Genomic DNA, 21,393 nt, shown 5'->3' on the forward strand with positions numbered 1-21,393 from the left:
ATCAGGTTAAAGTCTCATGCTTTCACGACAGGAATTCTCAAGCCTCCTTTGAACTTCCCAAAGTGCACATTTTCTGGTACTGGAGGGATAATGGAACAGCGGCAGCCATTATATCCATTTAAAACAGAAAGAAAAGACAGAAGTTTCTACTTTCACTCCCATGATCAATTATGCTGACAAATGCCAAAGAGTCCTGCGACTTCCAAAAACACCTACCCAATGGTGTCGGACAGGGTCACGTAAAAGAGTGCACTATTCTCCCAAGACTTCGTTTGTGAGTGAAACTTCTCACAAAAAAAAGAAGAATAGTGGAAAAAAACACTCAAGACATCCCAGATTGTGTTACAGACCTTTTCCCAGAAATGGCATGTCCTCTTTCTTTCTTTCTCTCTCTCTCTCTCTCTCTCTCTCTCTGAGACCAAGTCCTTGCAAGTCTGACAAAGGGTGCACAATCATCACCTAGTCATTGATTATGAACTGGAAAAAGCCTTATTACTACTGCTACTACTAACTGACTACTAAGTCACTATATGTACATGCCATATGAAGTGTGTAATATTATTTTTTATATATTCTCAACTGAAATATTGAACCAAAAGACAGCCAACACCATCATTCAGAGCAACCTTGAATATTCGCATGTTAATATGCATCCATGTACAAGTTGGTTGGAAATGTGGGCATTACAAATATATATATATCAGTTAAGACACTGTTTCAGGTACTTTTCAGATGCTCCTGATGATTCTACTCCATCATGCCATTCTCCTATCGGAGTGTCTGCTGCTGTGGTTGTTGGAATTGATCTATATACTTCATTCAAATACCGTACATATAATAGTATGTACTAATCTAAACAGAGTCCTCTCCTTTTGAGGATAACAAAATATGATTTTATTTTCAATTCATTATTCATTCACAAATTCAAATTGTCATCAATGGACGTAAATCCTGAAAAAACAACAACAAAAAAAAAAAGTAGTTTCAATGTGGAAGAGTAAAAATGTGGAAAAAAAAACTCACAGACTCAAACAATTCAACCAGTGATTCCTTGACATAAAGACATAGCTAACAGCAAAGCCAAATGAGCTCAGAAATGCCTGGAGCTTTTTTGGCAAGCTTAGACAAAAGCTCTTGTTTATTGATTGTGTTTTGGTGCCGTGTGGTTTTGTGATGTGGGGGGTCTTTACCTCTCGGTGTCCCAGATGCGCAGAGGGGTAGAGTCCTCACAGCAGGCTGTCCCCGTCACAAAGGTGCTAAGGGAGAGAGATTTACAGGGGAGCGGTCAGCATAGCACAGCACAGCCATACTGCACACACACACACACACACACACACACACACACACACACACCAGGAAAACACCTCAGGGCATTAAATGCTACCCCTTGCAGAAGCCTGATGCTAAAGCCAGCTGTTTCCTCGGCCCTCTCTAAAGGGCATCTTCAGTTCACTCTGAACAGTGCAGGGGCATGATGCCAACAATAAGACCTGCACAGTGAAGCGCTGTATGGAATGGGCACAATGGTTGAGGACAAGGGAAGAGAAAAGGAATGTGTAGTGTGTGTGTGTGTGTGTGTGTGTGTGTGTGTGTGTGTGTGTGTGTGTGTGTGTGTGTGTGTGTGTGTGTGTGTGCATCTGTCTGCAAACATGCAAAAGTGAAGAGCCTGCAGGGCAGACAAACTTGGGATAGGGTTGCTGTGCTGTCTGTGGACTGGTCACTCGCTGCATTGTGACTGCATAGTGTGTGTGTGTGTGTGTGTGACAGTGTGTGTGTGACCGTGTGTGACCGTGTGTGTGTGTGTGTGTGTGTGTGTGTGGAGGTGAGGGACACAAAGGTTGGCCTTCCAGCATAGCCCAGCATAGACCAGTGCAGGAATGCAGACAGGTATTGTCACCATGTCCCGCTGGGTCCTTAGCCCTCCCATACTCCCTGGGTGTCTCTGGGCTTAGCAGCGGCATCAACAATACTCCAGCATGGAGTCTCACAGACTGTGTGTGTGTGTGTATGTGGGTCTGAGAGAGAGAGAGAGAGAGAGGGGGGGGTGCATGTGCAAGAGAATGAGTGTCTACGTCTACTTAATGATGCTGTGTAACACAAATTCCAAAGAGTGACATAACTGTGTGCATGGACAAACCGACTCTCACTCACTCACACACACACACACACACACACACACACACACACACACTCACACGCACACACACAAAGTCAATTCATTAAGGAAAGTTAAGAGCACTAGTTGCTGGTGCTGGCTAACAAAGTGTCTGGGCCCTCTCACCCACCGGCTCTCTCTCTCTCTCCACTGCCCACAGAGCAGAGAGGAGCAGGCCATAGAGCAGGCCCTGCCTCCCCCTGCCATAGAAATGTGCCCCACAATAGAATACCAGTGTGGCCTCAAATTAACAGCCTGGCCCTGTGAATGAGCTTGTGCTTACACACACACACACACAGTGTCTGACTTAGCTCTAGTGTGACCTGAAATCCTATCGAGAAAAATAGGGCCACAGTGACTTAAACACACACACACACACACACACACACACACACACACACACACACACACACACACACACACACACACACACACACACACACACACACACACACACACACACACACACACACACACACACACACACACACACACACACACACACACACACACACACACACAGCATCTGTGTATCTCTATACTCTGGAGCAGAGAATGCAGCCAGAGTAGCAGTAAATGCTAAGTGTTTTATCAGATGGGCAGCTGAATGAGGTGGGGATGATCCATGGCCGATAACAGACGCTAGCACTGATCCTCTTGATAAACTCACCAAAAAAGTATTTAAAGCTTCTCTGAACTTAGCCATTTTTAGCAAATGGACCGCTGGGGAGAAAAGAGAAGAGAAGAGAAGAGAAGAGAAGAGAAGAGAAGAGAAGAGAAGAGAAGAGAAGAGAAGAGAAGAGAAGAGAAGAGAAGAGAAGAGAAGAGAAGAGAAGAGAAGAGAAGAGAAGAGAAGAGAAGAGAAAGGGAGAAGAGAGGATAAGATAAGAGAACAGAACAGAGGAGAAGAGAGGAGAGGAGAGGATAAGATAAGAGAACAGAAGAGAAGAGAAGAACTACAAAGAACAGAAGTGAGCAAAATAAATTCAAATGGAAGAACTAAACAGATGAAAACAGAAAGTACATAAGACCCCCTACAAGAAGAGAAGAGAAATAAAGGATAATGACAGATATGAGCGTGTGCGAGAGAGAGAGAGAGAGATAGAGAGAGAGATAGATAGAGAGAGAAAGAGAGACAGAAGAGCACAGGAGAAAACACAGAGGAGCACAGAGGATCGGCTGGCTGCGCGCGGCGGCTTCGGTTGGTACGCCCATTGAGGGCCGCGGCGTATTGGCAGCGACAGACATGGCAGCTGTCAACTCGGTTAGCGGTGGCCCATCAAGCGCATTCAGCCCGCGGGGCCTGCGCCGGTATTTTAATTACTGTTGGGTAAACTCATTTGCCCCAATGAAGGCGCAGCGCCCTCGCAGAATATGCCGGCTCGGTGACCTCCGACCTCGCTGTGACACAAGATACAATGGGGGCAAGGCCACGCTCTCCCTCTCTTCCCAGCCTTTATTACCCTCTATTACTTCAATTACATATCCCTCGCTGAGTCCGATACGGGCGGGGCGAAGGAGATAGAAAGAGGGAGGGGGAGGGGGGGTTGCGGGGTGGGGGGATGGGGGGTGAGGGGAGAAGAAAGGAGAAATAAGAACGACACAATGAAATACATTTTTTTTCAGCCCCTCCCAAGCTGCCATCTGATGTGATCTGATTGATCTGAGAGAGCGTCTAAGTGATATTATAGCTGTAAAAGGTCATGGACTCGATCTCGCCTCATGTTGGGGTGGGGGGGCTGATACAACCCCCCCGCCTCCCTCTAGCCTCCTCAATCCCTTTCCCCCATCCCTTCACACTGATACTACCCTCTGAGCCTCATAGCACCCCCCCTACACACACACACACACACACACACACGACACACACACACACACACACCTCCACCCCCAGCACCAAAATCGCCAAGCCCTCTGCCCTAAAAACACAGCCAGGCTCAAGATCATTAGAACATGTCGGGGGTTCACCGCCAACACAACCATTTTGGTAACCTCATCAGCTGACATCATTATTCGAGGTACTGTGTAGCATGAAATTAGTGCCGGGGTCACACAAACTTTGATTCAGCCCCTGCTGAGAACAGACCGTCCAACAGTAACAACATTGTTAGGGCCAAACCAACACAACCGACCGCACATATCGGGTCATGCTCCTCCCTCCCCCTTTTTTCTTTTCCCAAGACCACCACTACAAACACATCATTTGGATCATTCCACTGGATTAAAAATGCAAACACATTCTGTAATATATAATTATATAAACAGCAATACTTGTTTATTAAACTTGTTTTTTGCTAAATCTGCCATTAGTCCAACTTAGAAACTTACTACAAAATGGTCTCTTAAAGTTTTAAATGTAGCTTTGGTACACCATTGTAAATTACAAATTTGAATAACTTTCGAATATTTCTCCATGATCCTTTAGGCAAGGGATGTTCTGAGTATATCAATATAGACAGACCGATCAAAGTTCCATCAATTTGACCTAAACACCACTGACACTTGAACTGTAAGGTGATAAACTTTATTTAAATACTATCCTTAGGCACATGAACATACGTCAGAAATACCACACTCATAAAAATAATTCTACCTTTCAAAACACCCACCATATCAACAAAGAGCTACTTTAAATCAACAAATGAAGCTGACTCCTCTCGCTATTCCTGACCTCAATAGTAACAGGGAGGGCGAGGGAAAATTATTTTATTTCCACTCTATTAATTCCGCTAATCCAAAATAAAAACAAGACAAAAATGCATGTCCACACTAACAAAACAAGTCCATTAAAAACAGAAATCCACAACATGCGTCCAAGACAAATCAGGCCTACGGCTGGCACACCCTGGGCTAAATATGGATTTCAAAGGGGAGTTTAACCCTGAGCCCAGCAGCCAGCCTTTCAGCCGAGGTCTGTGGCGGTCCAGGCGGGGTTGTTAATTTGTCTCGGTTGACCCCTGTCTTTGTCCGGGGGGATGTATCTAGTTTGTAGAGGTGCTTTCATCTAGGCCTCTAAATATGTTTGAATTGAAAAGAGGGGTTATGATGTATTTATACTGCCCTGGAGGAGGGGGGACAATAGTGGAAAGGGTCGGTCCCTCGGTCCCTCTCTCTCTCTCTGTCTTCCCAGCCTTCTGTGGGAAACCCCCCTGTGGCTCACACCCTGGTTCAGGAGACCTTTTGGGGGCTCCTTTTCGCGTCCTCTGTGTCTGGGGTCACAACCACATTCTGCTCCAAGCCTTTTGCTTATCCGAGTGGAACGGCCCCTGTGTCAATTTAGACCAACAAAAAAAAAACCCATCCAAGCTGGAGGCTGCTGGGGAGAAAAACAAAAATGAAACGATCGATTTGAAGTCAATTTGAAAATAAATTTGAAGACGTTGGCTGATGAATGTACAATATATGGCTAACATGGAGTATTCCACTGCCAGACTTAAGCGAAGGCCAAAACAGTGCCTGCCTGAGAAAGTACAGTGGTGAACATTCGTGAGCTCCTTAGAAATCAATGATATGTGTCTTTGTAACTCTGAATACCATACTTTCCTTTCTCTACTTTTGAACGCAATGTGGTGTGGACATGGGTATTGTCTTTTGTTGTTATGGTGATGCCGATAAGTGTTTTTGTGCCGTCTTAAAACCCTTTCAATAAAAAGCTTAATCACAAAAAAAAAACAACTAAAAAAACGAAATACATTCCTGCCACTAATGTTTCTCACAGAGAACAATGTGCACAACAAGAGCATATTTATAATGGTGCATTCCTTGTGGCTTGCCTATGGGCAGTTGTAGTCACTTGTCTCACTCTCACGCACGGTGACACAAGTGCAGTGCAATGGTGAATAGGGTGATGGTAGTGGCAGATAATTACTAAGCTGCTGATATTGCTTGCAATGCTCCTGTGTTATTTCCAGGTGAGACTTTGCAGAGACGTTGTGCATATAATTTCTTGCAAACGTCATTTGTGACATGACTAAAAAGTTTGCTACTTTCATTTTAGAGTTTTTTTCAGTGCACCGTGGAGTTCACAGAGTTCGGGAATAAGACAAATTAACATGCAAACATGAAACACTCAGGCTATGTGCTAAAGTCCAACTCTTAGGAGCTGGTTTGTGTCATGAATAGAACAGGATCCCTCTGTGATTCCAGAAATTAATTTGAGTAAACGCATATATACCATAATGTTAAAAGTATAGACTGTACAGAGTATGTCATCCTAGGGTGTGAGCTATTTGGAGTGGGCAAACAAAATGAGTAGATAGCCAAATCCTACCCATCTTCCTTGAGTTACAACTTCCACAGTGAAGTGAAATACTTAATTACCCTGCACAAGGTTGCTGACATTTAGCATCACATTATATCAAACAGACCCAGAGAAGGCTTTTGGGGTAATTTGCGATGATTACGGGCATTGCATTGCTACTACTTACTGTTTACCACAGCCACTTTTGATTTCGAAACTATAGCGTCATCCCCACTCGTTGCTGATTGGCCCGTCCTTTCTGGGGTCTGATGGAAATGTTAGAAAGTGATGGTGTTCCAGACTAGTAGATCCCTGGAAGGAGATCTAGGTGAACGTAGCCAGGGTACAACAGCACCGCATGGGATTGGGTCACTGATTTTCTCTTCACCCTGTATACCTCAATCTTCATATACAACTCAGAGTCCTATCATTTGACGCTTTAAGACAATGTGTGGGAACAATCACCTCCTCTCACGTGTGATGAAGACAGAGATGGTTTTGGATTTTTTGGAGGACCAGGACATAGCTGACCATTATTATTCACCCTGGGAGAAGATTTGACAGTGGCCTAGTTACCTGGGGATTCACCTGGACAACCGACTTGACTATAAGTATAACACTGAGGCTGCCTACAGGAAGGGGTCGATCAGACAATTGGTCCTTCAATGTGTGCTGCAAAACGTTGCTTATCTTTTACCAGTCTGTGGCAAATGGCATTTTATTTGTAGCAATCTCTTGGGGCAGCAGCAACAGAGCTGGCGACTCTAAGGAACTGAACAAACTGCTGAAGCCTAGTTCTGTGCTACAGACTGCTCTGGGACCCCTTGGATATTCCCTCTACCCCAGTGTCTCCTTAAAGGTTGTATCAGTGATGGCGGGGGATCGTCACTTTTGTTGATGTTCAAACAAAACAGAGAGCTAACTCTCTACTCCCTCCCCCTCCCTTTTTATGCAATTGAAACTCTCCTGAATGTGCATCACGTCGGTTATTGGTCGAAACACTTTATTTTGCCTTTGAGTGGTTGGCAACACTTGTTGATAGCATTTGTTTTTGTGTGCAGATCTCGGAGCCTAGGCTGCCTACAGAGACACGTTTTTTTGGCCTGCAATCGCTGATACAACCTTTAAGTTTTGTCTCTGGCAGCAGACTATTTACTATGAGGGAATCTTACTGCAAGCCACCATGATATTAAATATACAAAAACCATAAGTTTATTACAGTTTATTGCTCCCACCCAACACTGCCACAAAAAAATGTCAGTATTTTAACACATATAATGTTGGCAAGCTACCGATTGTAGACTACAGTTTGTCTGTTCAGCATGACAACAGGGGTGGGTCAGGTTCATTTCCAGGCATCATTTTTTATTTTTTTGTCCAGTTTCTTTCTAAGCCTGTTTCATATATGCTGCTAATATATGCACTCAAGATGGACAAAAAAGTATGTAGATATAACACTAAATACAGTTTAGAAGTGATTCCATAAAATGCAAATTAAAAAGACAAACTTTGGTCAATTGTTAACGTTAGTGACAATAACAATGGCAAAAAAAAACACATTTCTGCGACACACCTGTGCAACTCCCACGGCACATAGTCTGGGATGCATGGCTCTACACAACCTAGCGTTCAGACAACGGTTCCCTGACCCAGAGATCTCCGCAGCTAAGGACTCACTGATGCCCACCGCAATAGCCATCTACTATCACTGATCTCTGTGCCATATACTAGATGGGCTCCTCCTGTGAGTGGCAATGCACAATGCACATTTTCCATTTAATCTGCACATTAATAGCGATATCTTGCCTTGTAGTCAAAATTACAATACAAAAAAGCGCATTCTGAGCTTCCTGAGCTTCCTTGCGGAAAATTTCTTTTACTCTATTTTTTTCTAGTGTTTTTAAAATGATTCTCTCTCTCTCTCTCTCTCTCTCTCTAATACAAATCTATGGTGAGAGTATCTGTACGGCCAAATTCCTGGAGTTGCAGTCCCAGGGGTCCTAAGGGATTTGTGTCTTTTTTTTTCTCCTGGGAATAACAAAAGTTTTCCATGGCGAGCGCGCTCGGTGGGACAACACCTGCATGGGGCCGTGCTGTAATGGTGTGCTTGCGGAGGGCCTGCGGAGTCGGGCCCGATTGGCTGCAATCAGACGAGACACCACCTGTCGTCCCAGTCAGAGGCTCCCGCGCGCTGGGCTTTCAGCTGCGCGGTGCCCTGTAGTTAACGTGTGGGAATGCACACCCTGTGCCTTATCGCTTTATTGTTAAAAGCCTCTTTCTTTCTTTCTCTTTTTCTTTCTCTGTTTTTCATTTCTTCCCTCGTTCTTTTGGTCTTTCTTTTCGTTCATTCCCATAAAACCCTCACGGACAAATTGAATTCTTGACTCCTGAGACACAGCCCAGCTTGAGCGAGAGAGAGAGAGAGAGAGAGAGAGAGAGAGAGAGACAGACAGAGACAGAGAGAGAGAGAGAGAGAGAGAGAGAGAGAGAGAGAGAGAGAGAGAGAGAGAGAGAGAGAGAGAGAGAGGGGCAGGGTGAAAGACGTGGGATCTTTTCTTTTTCTTCGTCTTCTTTTTAATTTTTTTTCTCTTCCAGACTGGGGTGGAATGATGGAGGCAGGGGTGTGGGGTGGAACCGTGGCGGGTGGTGAAGGGAAAGGCGGGAGGGTGTGTGGGTGTGTGTGTGTGTGCGGTGGGGGGGGGGGGGGTTCATCAAGGGAGGGGCGTCTTGCTGTACTTTGATACCCAGGGTCAGGGGTCATGCTCCAGCCACTGGGAGCAAGAGTGGCGTTTTGCAGAGGGCTGTGGGTTGGGAGGGAGGGTTCATCCAACAGCTATTTTCCTATTGAGCGTCTCAAAAGACACGGCCCCAGCAACATCTCGGCGGTTGTGCTTGACGAGTTCGGGACAAAAAACACAGACCCCCCGTCAGAAAACAAAATGACCCTTTCTCACCTCTCCTTGGGGCTGCTTCTCTTTGCAGGCTCTCGGACCCCTGCCACCCCACTACCACCCCCCTGACTCCCTCCTAACTGCCCACTCCCTCCATTTTGGAGTGGTCAGCGGCGGCCCCCAAGCCACCACTGTGGCTTTGTGTGCCCGAGCCCTTTGATGCCGACATGCAGGCGGGCGAGAAGGCAGGCAGGCAGGCAGGCAACCGTTGGCTGACCCTTGTCCCTTTCACTATGCATTCTAGTGGGCATTTTGGGCACTTAGGGTACGCCTTGTGAGTTCTGGTGCCCAGTGGAATAAAGTCAAGTAAGCTGGTTAAAACGGAGCGACGCAGGAAAGAACAATTAAAGATAATGAGTCGCCAAAGGGTTGAATCTGTATTCAGAAGTTAAGTGATCAAAGCGGCGACGCACTTTGCCTCACTGAGCAGCACTCCATGTTGCCTATATGAATGAATGTACCATTTAGCTATACAAACAGCACAGAGCAGTCAGTCAACACCAACTCCAAAACAGAATATAAATCCCAATTACTTCTACCCAATTCTGGAGATCAGCCACTTGAACTTAAAGAGAGCAGGCAAATCTATTCTTATTGGCATGTCCTTACTCTAAGCCTAAGGCATATCTTCCAACAAAAATGTTTCAACACAATTTGGCTTATAGGCGAACAAAGGGGATGGTGGAGAAAGCGTTCTTGAGCTCTAGAAGTCTCTAAAAATTGCCTACTTTTTAAGCCAAGGTAAGCCAGATTTTTCCAATGGGAAAATAACATGGGGATTTTGAATTATCGCACCTGTTAAACTCTTGCAGGGATGAACAAATCGGAAATGCAAACACTTTGCTCTACACACGTTTGTCCTCTGCCTTCGATACTGTAATCTCCGGTACATTAAGACGGCAGACTTTGATTTTTGCTAACCCAAAGCTAACTTGCCATGGGTAGTTAGCTTCAATTAACACCCAGATCTCTTTGTATGGGCAAAGATGGCAGCATTGGGTAGTTTTTGTAGGCGAACTTCAGAGGTCTGGTGAAGTAACATGGCTAGGGGTCAGTCTTGTGAAAGAGAGCAATGCTGGACACTCCTCTGTGACTTCATGCCCCAACTCCATCTAGTCTCCATCCACGTGAATGAATCACACATTTCTGAAAAACAACTTTGCTTCAGTCTGTTATAGACACTGTTTTTGTCACCAAATTATCCAATTGCATACACATATCAGATGTGTTATATCGATATTAATAGATGGTAAGGTGACCAACAGCATACTAGAAAACAAATCATTTCGATGGATAAATGAATACCATAGTATTTTTCTTCTTTTCTAGACTTCCACAACCTCTCAGTTCTAAGTGCAGTCATGTTGCTGAATGTAATCTTTTGACACTTTCCAGTTAAAGTTTCTTTTCATTTTCATTGCACATCGCATTTAAGTGCTTTTCTGCTTAATCAGAAAACTATGGAAGCTCCCTTTCCAGAAGGCTGCAAGAGTGGACAGGCTTATCGACCTGTATCAGGGTGAGGGAAGACCTCACATCAAAGGCATGGGGGCGACGGGGGAGGTTGCATGGGTGGGTGGCGCTAGTCTGCAGAGGACGATTGATTTGCTGGGGTGTAACCTGGTGCACACTCAGGGCTAGAGTTTCCCCTGGCCAGGATAGAGTCTCACACACTCAACAAGTCCCATCTTGTCAGCAGAGGTCTGGCATTACAGGAAACAATTTAGCTGAGCCGACTATTAATCTCGCTCGCACACACACACACACACACACACACACACACACACACACACACACACACACACACACACACACACACACACACACACACACACACACACACACACACACACACACACACACACACACACACACACACACACACACACACACACACACACACACACACACACACACACACACACACACACACACACACACACACACACACACACACACACACACACACACACACACACACACACACACACACACACACACACACACACACACACACACACACACACACACACACACACACACACACACGCCCTAAGAATAAAAGGACAATGGCTCCGTCCGTTAGCCCAGCTGCTAACTGTCCTGCTTTCCACTAAGTCAGCTGCCATCACCCTCGACAACCACGTCATTAAATATGGATCTATATGAACACATACTCTAACATGTCAGTCCTGTTTTGTTGTCATACATGAGAACCCAACACATATTAGTCAGGGGGACAAGCGATGCACTACTTGACCACCTCGTGCAATGCACAATCTTCAGGCTAGATACAGGCACAGTCGGCTGTCTGCTAGACATATTAGATTTCCTGTAGCTAGCACAAAATCCGAATCTGACATAGCCTGACCTGTATGTTAGCACTTGTCAGAATTGCATGGGTGGCACTCGGTCCAGAGGGTATCGTTGAGAGGGCATTTAATACTCTCTTTGAAACGTGGCTCCAGCGTTTGTTTGCCGAAACAAAAATCATCAGCAATCAACGTGCTGTGGGGAAACAAATGCAGGCACCCCCCCCCCCCCCCCCCCCCCACACACACACACACACACACATCAACCCCCAAGGCTATGCCAAGCTCTGCTTCATACTGTGGCAGGACTAAGAGTGGCATGCTGACTTTTCTTCAGTGTTATTCATGGGAATACATCATCTTAAAGAGTCGTCCTAATCTCTTCACATATTCACACTTTGCATTAACATCTAGTCATTTGACAGATGCTTTCACCCCGGGCAAAGACGAACAAGTGTATCTAAGAACTGAAAAGGCAATAACGAAGAAAATCACCCAGTCACGGAAAGTCTTCCTTGTTTTGAAGCAAGCCAAGACAAACTCAGTGTTTTGAAGAGTTTTTTTCCCCCTGAGATTTAGAAATGCACTTCTGTCTTTAGCTTGGAGTGAGTGTAGGGGAATGATGCTGCCACAAGTGCTGCTGCTGTGTGTGTGTGTGTATGTGTGTGTGAGTGTGTGTGTGTGTGTGTGTGTGTGTGTGTGTGCCTCGGCCGGCCCTAATCGGGCAGGAAGCCGGGGTCAGGATGAAACGGATGCAAATGAGAGGCCATTAGTGGCCACATGAGGAGCTCTCCTCTGGAAAGGGGGCAGATGAATCCACATCAGTGGAAGCAGGCTGACTGAAGACCCACATGGCAGACAAAAGCACCCCCACACCACCACCCACACCACCTTCTCTCTCACACACACACACACACACACACACACACACACACACACACACACACACACACACACACACACACACACACACACACACACACACACACACACACACACACACACACACACACACACACACACACACACACACACACACACACACACACACACACACACACACACGCAACTCAGACAGGAGGGGCTGAAGGAGGAGGAGGGAGCAAACAGAGGTTGGGGGTTAACAGATAAAGAATTAGAAATCATTAGGACAGACATCTTTACATGTCTCTCTTTTCTTCTTAATTATATTCTTTGCTGACTGTCCTTTGACAGGGGCACTGACTGTCTGAATTGGACTTGGGTATAAACGAAGCACTGTTGGTGTCATAACAAAATATAGAGAGTGTGCTTATACATAGGATTATATATAGGATTTTGGCTGGCCAGGGGGGTTCGCCTGAAGCTGTACCTCAAAGAAACCGCAAGCTATGGCCCAGGGCATTACAATTCAGAAACATTTTCATTCCAGTCTGTGAATCCTACCTGTGAGCCTAAATGGACAAACACATCCAACGGTCCCCCCTAACACAAGACTCCGTTAACTCCTCTGAAACTTTCACGACACCAGACCAAGGTTCCCAGCTGTGAATGATTCAAACCATGGACAAGACATAACGAAAATAAAAACGGCACACAATACACTACGCAGTGGTGTCGACAAAAAAAAAAAATCTATTTCACCGAAGCAATCACAGAGAAAGGCCACGGCTTGGTGGTTTCTGGCTGGGACCAATCAGCTGTAAAAAGATACAGGACCGGGGGACGGTGCAGACGCAACCTTGCCATTTCTCTCCAGCCACAATATACTCCTAATAGACCTTGAGATGATACTTGATGGAAAAAAGACAGGAGGCTTGTGAGGGGAAAAAAAAAAGAGAGTAAAACGAGAAATGGACGTAGGAGATGGGGGCACATGGGCAAACAGGGAGCCAGAAGGGTGGCAGACGGACGGATGGAAAGAGTGAAAAAGAAAGAGAGGGAGATGAGAGGAGGGACGGAGGGGGTGTGAGAGAGAGAGAGAGAGAGAGAGAGAGAGAGAGAGAGAGAGAGAGAGAGAGAGAGATAAGGCGAGAGCTTTGATGTTTGGATGCATGGTTGTGACAAAAAAAACGGTCACTCAAATTCAATTGACACCAATCAAGTCCATTTTCTTTCTTGATTTTTATTAATTTCTTGCATCCCGTTACAATCAGTTTTTGCCTATACTGTTGACCCAGTCCTGACTGGCTCCAGGACCTCCTCTTCTCCTCTTCGCTGTCTCTCTCTTTCTCTAACTGCCTCTCTCTGGGACAGGGACGCACACGGCTGTGTCTCCTCTCTCTGACTCTCAGCCCTTTAGATAGCCCAAGCGTGACGCTGGAACAATTACATTTGCAACACAAGGGGCTCCTCTTTCGCCCTGCCTTGGTTCTCCAAATTAAAACATGCTTTGTGCCATCACCAATAACACACACACACACACACACACACACACACACACACACACACACACACACACACACACACACACAGAACAGCCTCTCTGACACGTCTCTCTTTTTCTCCTCTCTCTCTCTCTGTCTGTCTCTCATTCCCCCTTGTCTCATCCTTTCTGAATTCAGATTACTCATTTTTAACGACAGCACCAGATTCATCCTTGAAACATGAATCTGGGCTTTAACACATCCTTTGGCCCTCTTCACCAGTGTGGGGGCTTTAGGTGATGTGCCTGCTGATTTTACCATCAAATGTCACTTTTGCAACCAAATGTCCAGGTCCTGGATCAGTGTAGAATTCAAGTCTAGTTAAAAAGCCCCCCCCCCCCCCCCCTAAAAACCTTTCAAGTCAGGTTACTTTGGAGGTTTTGGTGAAGTTAAGAGTAAATAAAAAAAACAGTGACACGCCTTTAGAACAACCAAAGGAAACAACAAAACACAAAGCATCATTGCTTTAAAACTTCACTCGACTCATCAAAATGATTCTTAAAAAAAAAAAAAAAAAGAAAGCAAGTGATTTACAGGTTAGTCGATTTCCGGGCATTTTAATGACCTGCTCCAGTCATGACTATGTTAAAAGGTGCACTGGGCCAGACCCGTCTGCGCTGAAGGGTCTGCTATTTCAGCCTTAAAATTGGAGAATTAATGATGTGGATAATCGTCAGTGATTCTGAAGGTGGACTTTCCGTCGGTGGAGACAGGAGCGTTAGGGCTTGACATATCGGCTGAGCGACCTAAACACCACTGGGCTGGACACCAGCCGGGCCAGCAAGCCTCTCTGGCCTTCAGAATGAACGTCTCCGCTGCCACTTGACTCTGTCCGTTTGTCTGTCGGCCTGCCATTCAGACCGACTGACTCTGGCTCAGCATCTGCATATCTGACCCCGATTCTCCTTGACACACAACAGTGATGCCGCTACTATGATTACATTTGGGTTGACAGAAGGAAAGCGGGAGGGTGCGGGGTTGGAGGTGGAGGAGGTGGGGGGTGCCTATGACACACTTCTCATCCCCCCCCCCCCCTCAGTCGTTGTCGTTTTTTAATTTTCTTTTCATCTCTTTTTCCTTTCTTTCGGTGGCGGTCAGACGAGATGGAGGATCAGCTGGCGGGAGCGTCGGCGGAGCAGGTGAAAGAGCGGCTAGCGTTCCGGACTCATGTGTCCGAGTGTCAGTAAAGTGTGAGTGGGAGGACACACGGCCCAGTAATCAAAGGCCACAGGCAGGGGAAGCCGCAGGCAGGGGAAGGCCACCTTGCTTTGCCATTAAATCCTACCTCAGGTTTTCCCTTGGTTTTTTTTTTTATGTGTGTGGGCCTCTCCTCTGCACAAGGTTAGAAGTGACTGCAGTGTCTTGAGGAAAACTACATCATATCAATATATAATGTTATCTATAACAAGCAACCTGAATTTATCCATTTTTTGGGAGCCGTAGTGTAGTTTTACACCTTGTCACGAAAAGCTAAAAGCTGGGTAGGGTTTGCAGTCACTGCTTGATGCTTATTGGTTAAACATGATGTGAGCATCCGTTAGTTACAATAATGGAAAGGCACCTAAAGATATTACAGCAAAGGCTGTATGCCTTTTGCTGCGGAAGCGTGAATAATACGTAGATTGAAACAGATTTGGGGTAAATTCTCAATGTAAACATTAATATTTTCAATACACACCATTCAAGGCACAGCATTAGTTTTCTTTTATATCTAAGCAAAATTGGTATAACTGAAATATCCCCCAGAGAATCTATATTGGAAATCAAACTGAATTGGGACCATGTGAAACAGATTTGAACCGAAATCAGTAGCGATACCCATCCAGTCTGCTGGTTATTTCTGCACAAATTGAACCAAAATGTGCAAAATAATGCTGAGACATTCAGTATTAATGTATTTAGCAGCAAGGTCATGGATAAGGAGGAAAATGGTGATTCCACTGTATATTGGGTAGAAGGCTGAAGTCAAATGAGAGAAAAAGAGAGAGAGAGAGAGAGAGAGAGAGAGAGAGAGAGAGAGAGAGAGAGAGAGAGAGAGAGAGAGAGAGGACATCAGCATGGGTATAAGAGGCCATGTTTCTGTGACACGGAGGGGGACAACATTCTGCTTGGTAAGCATTTAAGGGGGGTGGATCACATCTCCCCCTCCCCACCTCTCCTATTCTGTCCTGCCACCCCACCCCCATCCCTATCCAACCTCCCCATGCACTTCAGAGGTGTTGGCTGACTGACATCAAAGCCGCCTCTTGGCAATAAATCGAGGAGTCATCGAGCCACCTGCACCGGAGTTCCCCGTCTATGACAATGCCCCCCCCCCCCCCCCCCCCAATGCCCCCACACCCACCCCTCTATATGCTGCCCATCCACAACGACCCCTGCAACACCCACCCACCTAGCTAGCTCCTTTCTTCTATCCAGTGGTCCTCAGATACTGTTGACACAATCACTGTTTGGACAATCTCAGATTTGCACAAACGCACGGGGCATGAAGTCACGGTCAAGCCATGAATCACACAGATGGCATAACAGATGAGGAGATGGTCTTCTAACACACTGAAAACTTTACATGGCTTGTTGCAGAATATGTGTGTGGGAGTGTGTGTGTACATGTATAAGATGACACCCAAGCTAAACATTAAAAAATTCAGTTTTTTAATGAAACATTGTACATACAGTACACACACACACACACCCACACCCACCTTCAGTCAAGCATCAGACTAACCCAGAATAAATCCTGTGATTAATGCTGAGTTATATGAACTAATTTAGGAAAATCCTCACTGTATTGCTTTTCTTCAAAAACATGCTATGGGTCTAAGGCTAATGACTTAAGTGCAAGGGGCATTTTAAAAAGACAAAACTTACCCTATGGTGGGACTTAAGGCAACCGACCAGACCCTATCAAAGGTGTGGATGGTGTGTAAACATTTGCCTAGACGATTTGGAGAAAGTGTCCAGATCTACAAAACAACCACACAGACAAGTGAAAATTGACATTGGGGACACTGAAATACAACTCACAGTGTACACCGAGCTACATCAGTCTAATCATGAATCACACATTCTTAAGAATAAGACTTTCTTTTCAAAGGATGGACAAACGAGTGACGCTTGCCCTGAGAAAGCACATTCAAAATCAGGACATTTAGAGACTATTCAGCCCAAACATCCACCTGCTCCACTCTCCAATATGTGCTCCCAACAGGAATACTCGAATAACACGTCACAAACCGACGGCTTGCCAAGTCTCCATTTTGGCAAGAGCACAAGATGCACCACCACTGCGATGCTACTGTATCTCCAGCATTCTCTTCCATTGGGCCACATCACAACTCTGGATGAATTATCTTTTCACATCCCAACACCTGAATAAACTTTACCATTCCTGGACAGGCTATACATGTTAGGCTCATAACTGTGCAGGCAATAAACATTAAAGAATTCCATCAGAGTAGTTTCATGGAAGAAAGGAGCCATATCAAACTAGAGGTTATGGGACTCGACTAGTGATCCATAACAGAAGAGTGACACCTTCTACAGCGACGTTTTTAATTATACATCAGTGGCCACTAGACCACAAAACCTCTGACAGTAAGGATACGGAGTCTTTTTTGCAAACAAAGATGGACTCATATGAGACTGTTCTGTTTGTTGACAGGATGAAATGAAGGTTGTTGTAAGCAGTTATTACTGTCTGCATCCTTCCTCTTACCCGTGAGGTCTTGTCTCTGGAGCCACTCACAATCAGGCCATCTTTACAATCGATGCAGTTCACTTCTTGGCTGTGGGCATAGAACTCCATAGAGAAGTCATCTCTTCTATTATGGATGATGATTTTGCCATCCCTTAGACAGATGAAACAAAATGTCTTTCAATACTGAGACATAGAACATACAATACAGTAAACTTGTGACTACAAAAACTCTGACGGAGATTTCAGGCCCTTATACACCAAAAACATTATGCTGCAGGAGGGCATTCCAGTGCAGAGAGATATATTTTTCATTCGTACATCGTGTGACAAAATACAGAATACCAGTTTCATATATTTACTAAAAACATTAGTAATACAAAGTTGAAGGGGACACATGGCCCAAATGTACCCTCCAGCACTGATGAGGTGTGTATCTGTCAGGACAAATCGACACACATCTTCTTGGTGTCCTGAAAACAGAGCGAAGCGGCTGTGCTGAAACCTCCCCCTCCCCCTATCTGGACTGAGATGGTATGCTCCAATGTCTGCAGCTTGAGAGAGATACAGCACATCATGGTCCAGCTGTAGCCATGGCAACAAGCTGTATGGAAACACAATCAAGAAAGTGGAAATCACGCCCTCGCACATCTCTCCTTTCATGACATCTCAATTTGGTTTCTATGGGATTAAGGTGACAAGGAGACTAAACACAGCTATGATGTATTACTCAGTCCATGACACACCCAGGTGAAAGACATACAGTATTTCATGCGGAACAGAGAGAGAGAGAGAGAGAGAGAAAGAGAGAGAGAGAGAGAGAGAGAGAGAGAGAGAGGTCACACCAAGACAACTACTGGATCATATTCTGACTCTAAATGGTCAGAGACCGATTCATATTCAACACAAATATGAACTTTTTACTTTTTATTTATAAGGTTTAGCTGTATTTTAGGAATTTTAGGAATTGTTCCAAGAAAAACATCTTGTTTTCTACACAAGAGACATATTTCTGTTAATTTTTGTGTACACACACACACACAAACTTCACCTTTGACAAGATAATTTTGTCTGACATGGGTGGCATATCAAAATATGCTGATTAAAAAGCATGATCATTGCTGATGTGCATTGGACTGGTCACAATAAAAAAAATAAACTCAGAAACTCACTTTGTCTTCCACTTCAACAAAACTTCTTTGCGACAGCTGCCTTGTGACCAGTTCTGTGATATCCTCACCCTGTCCTTCAAGGGAATCCCCTGATACCTGAGACAGTGAAGAGATATTAATAAGACACTGCATGACGACTGTCTACCAATTTACACTTCCTTTAATTATAATACTATGTTTTGACATCCATCAAATGACACAGAAAATACAGGACCTGGTGGCGAGGCTCAGGTGATTTCACAATAATCAGCAGCAAAGATAAAAATGTAATGAGTGCATGTTTGTTCTTAACCGATTATGCATACTTGTGAGCATGAAAAAGGGGGCCGTGGCTAAGCGCATGTCTCAGTCCTGCCGCAAAATCAATTAATGCTGGCACATACTAACTAAACCCCTACCATAGGTCAGAGAGATTTGAATGTGTAACAAACAGCACAAACATTACGGATGGCTTAAGATGGTCAAAAACAAAACCCCTGTGAGTCCTCTTTTTCTGTTTATTCAGTAAGCTAAGGCAAGAGAAGTTTTCCAAAGAAGGAAGATTAACTTTTATAGGTAAATGTCTAATTATGCAGACTGAACCTACACATAAGCATGGAGTTGTACAAACGTATAACAGACTGCTCGATGAAACAATTTCAAGCAGCATTGTTTTATTATTATTAATATGATTATTATTAATAATTATTATTATTGTGAAGAGACACCCAATACCTAAAGAAAGAAACAAAACAGAAAAACCAAAGGGTATGATTGACAGGGTTGATCAGAGGTGTCTTAAGGCTATTACTCTTTTTCAGTGTTGCATTTGTTTGTTTACTGTGTCATTTAAAATGACCATAGCATATCATTCACATGCATCATAGTTGGTAGGCCTATGCACTGTGTATTTTCATGTGATGATTACAACACCAACAAACCTAAACTTTTTATAGCCTAATGTGTCTGCAGCACGAGTTAGGCTGGTTCTATCGTTGTGCAAATTTGGATACGAACCTACTACACATCCATTGATTACATCATATCGGCCAACAAGAATATCATAAACGAAATAAGAACATATTCGGCTACTTTGAATATGGTTAACAAACTGATAGCTTATGCTAGCTGGCAGTTTCCTTAAAAGGTGGTAAATTGTATGGTTAGCTGCTTAGTAAAAAATAACACGAAACGTACAAAACGCATTAGGCTACTGTTTTATTTCAGGCGGACGAAAACATCGTACACAAATAGACTAACTACCAAGTGAGATCTGTCAGAGCAAGTGACAAATATCCCTGTAGTAAACCAACCAACCTGTTTGTTTACATAGCTACTTTCGCATGGAGAATAGAACCATACGCACGTTTTACGCTAAAGAAATGACGCAGGTGCCATAGGAATGGCAAAGCATTGGGTATCAGAGCTACGTAAATAGCGTACCACAACCTGGGGCCTGATAAGAAATGTGGCGAAAAAGAAAACATTTCTTACAAGTCTCCTCCTTGACGTGTTATTCCTGTGTTTATGAGATCTTTGGCTATCTTCCTCCACACCGCATCACGACGTGTGAAATGGAAAAGTCTCCTGCAAACTTGGGAGAGACGACACAACGACTTGCAGTCCAAATACGACAAGATAAGGTAGAGGACATCATCTGGTAACTGAAATAAACTCATTTCAAGTCCTTTCAAGTAGTAGTCTAAATATATCTCTATATTTTAAACGTAGACGTTTATTAACGCCTTTAGTATGGACTCGATCAACGACGTTAAAGAGAAAAACACAGTATTCCATCTTTTTTCACAGCGTGTTGACAGAGTTTGTGTAGGAAGCCATTACATTACGACTGAGCATCACGTGATTGACGTAACGTAACATTTTGGTAGCCGTACGCGCTCCTGGGTTGCACAGTAGGGAAGTATGATTGGAACATGATCTATATAATGCCTATATTTGGTTTTAATCCAAACATAATTATAATAATCTACAGGTAAAAATGATTTCTTAAAATTTGGGAATTTGGGATTGGGAATCCCATTTTTTTTTTCAATCGTCATTTTACCCTGAAAACGTTAGCCTGAGAGTAGCCTAATTAACTTGTTTCCAGAGCACTTGAATGGTAACTGGGGCGGCACATGTAGGCGAAATGTTGTCAAAATATTTAAGTGGACACATAGTCCTAGGTAGTGTAACCATGCATCTAAACATATTGACAGTGTAGCTAAAAACAGAAAATGAGAATCAACAGCACTGTGTAGGCCTAGAAGGGGTAGACAGTGTGTGTGGCAGTGCAGGAAATAGACAACATTCAACCTGGAGCAGTTTGAGTTGGAAACCTTCAGGCTCAGCCCAGACCCGAGGGTCCGGGGGCATCTTCCTTTGTGCACTAATTTGTTTCTTTTGGTGCAATGCAGTTTGAAAGTTAACAGAGTTCTCTCTCTCTCTCTCTCTCTCTCTCTGTTTGTTATGTAGCCTATAGGCA

At 44.5% G+C, this 21,393-nt stretch overlaps 1 protein-coding gene across 1 annotated transcript in view; it reads right to left on the reverse strand.

Annotated features, from left to right (window-relative positions):
• The window catches only part of fbxw4 (F-box and WD repeat domain containing 4), a 34,819-nt gene extending 14,067 nt beyond the window's left edge, over positions 1 to 20,752 (reverse strand). The window contains exons 1-6 of the mRNA XM_076285619.1: positions 20,403 to 20,752; positions 18,930 to 19,025; positions 18,170 to 18,361; positions 17,779 to 17,911; positions 16,932 to 17,026; positions 1,191 to 1,256 (exon numbers count right to left, since the gene is read on the reverse strand). Of these exons, the coding sequence (XP_076141734.1) occupies positions 1,191 to 1,256; positions 16,932 to 17,026; positions 17,779 to 17,911; positions 18,170 to 18,361; positions 18,930 to 19,025; positions 20,403 to 20,587 (767 nt within the window). The 5' untranslated portion in view covers positions 20,588 to 20,752. The remainder of the gene's footprint in view (positions 1 to 1,190; positions 1,257 to 16,931; positions 17,027 to 17,778; positions 17,912 to 18,169; positions 18,362 to 18,929; positions 19,026 to 20,402) is intronic.
• Positions 20,753 to 21,393: the final 641 nt, after the last annotated feature.

Source organism: Alosa pseudoharengus, unplaced genomic scaffold (assembly GCF_046254945.1).
Source record: "Alosa pseudoharengus isolate Yale_2024_CS ecotype anadromous, Long Island Sound unplaced genomic scaffold, YU_APseudo_1.1 YU_APseudo_1.1_scf_15, whole genome shotgun sequence".
In the NCBI taxonomy this organism is placed as follows: domain Eukaryota; kingdom Metazoa; phylum Chordata; class Actinopteri; order Clupeiformes; family Clupeidae; genus Alosa; species Alosa pseudoharengus.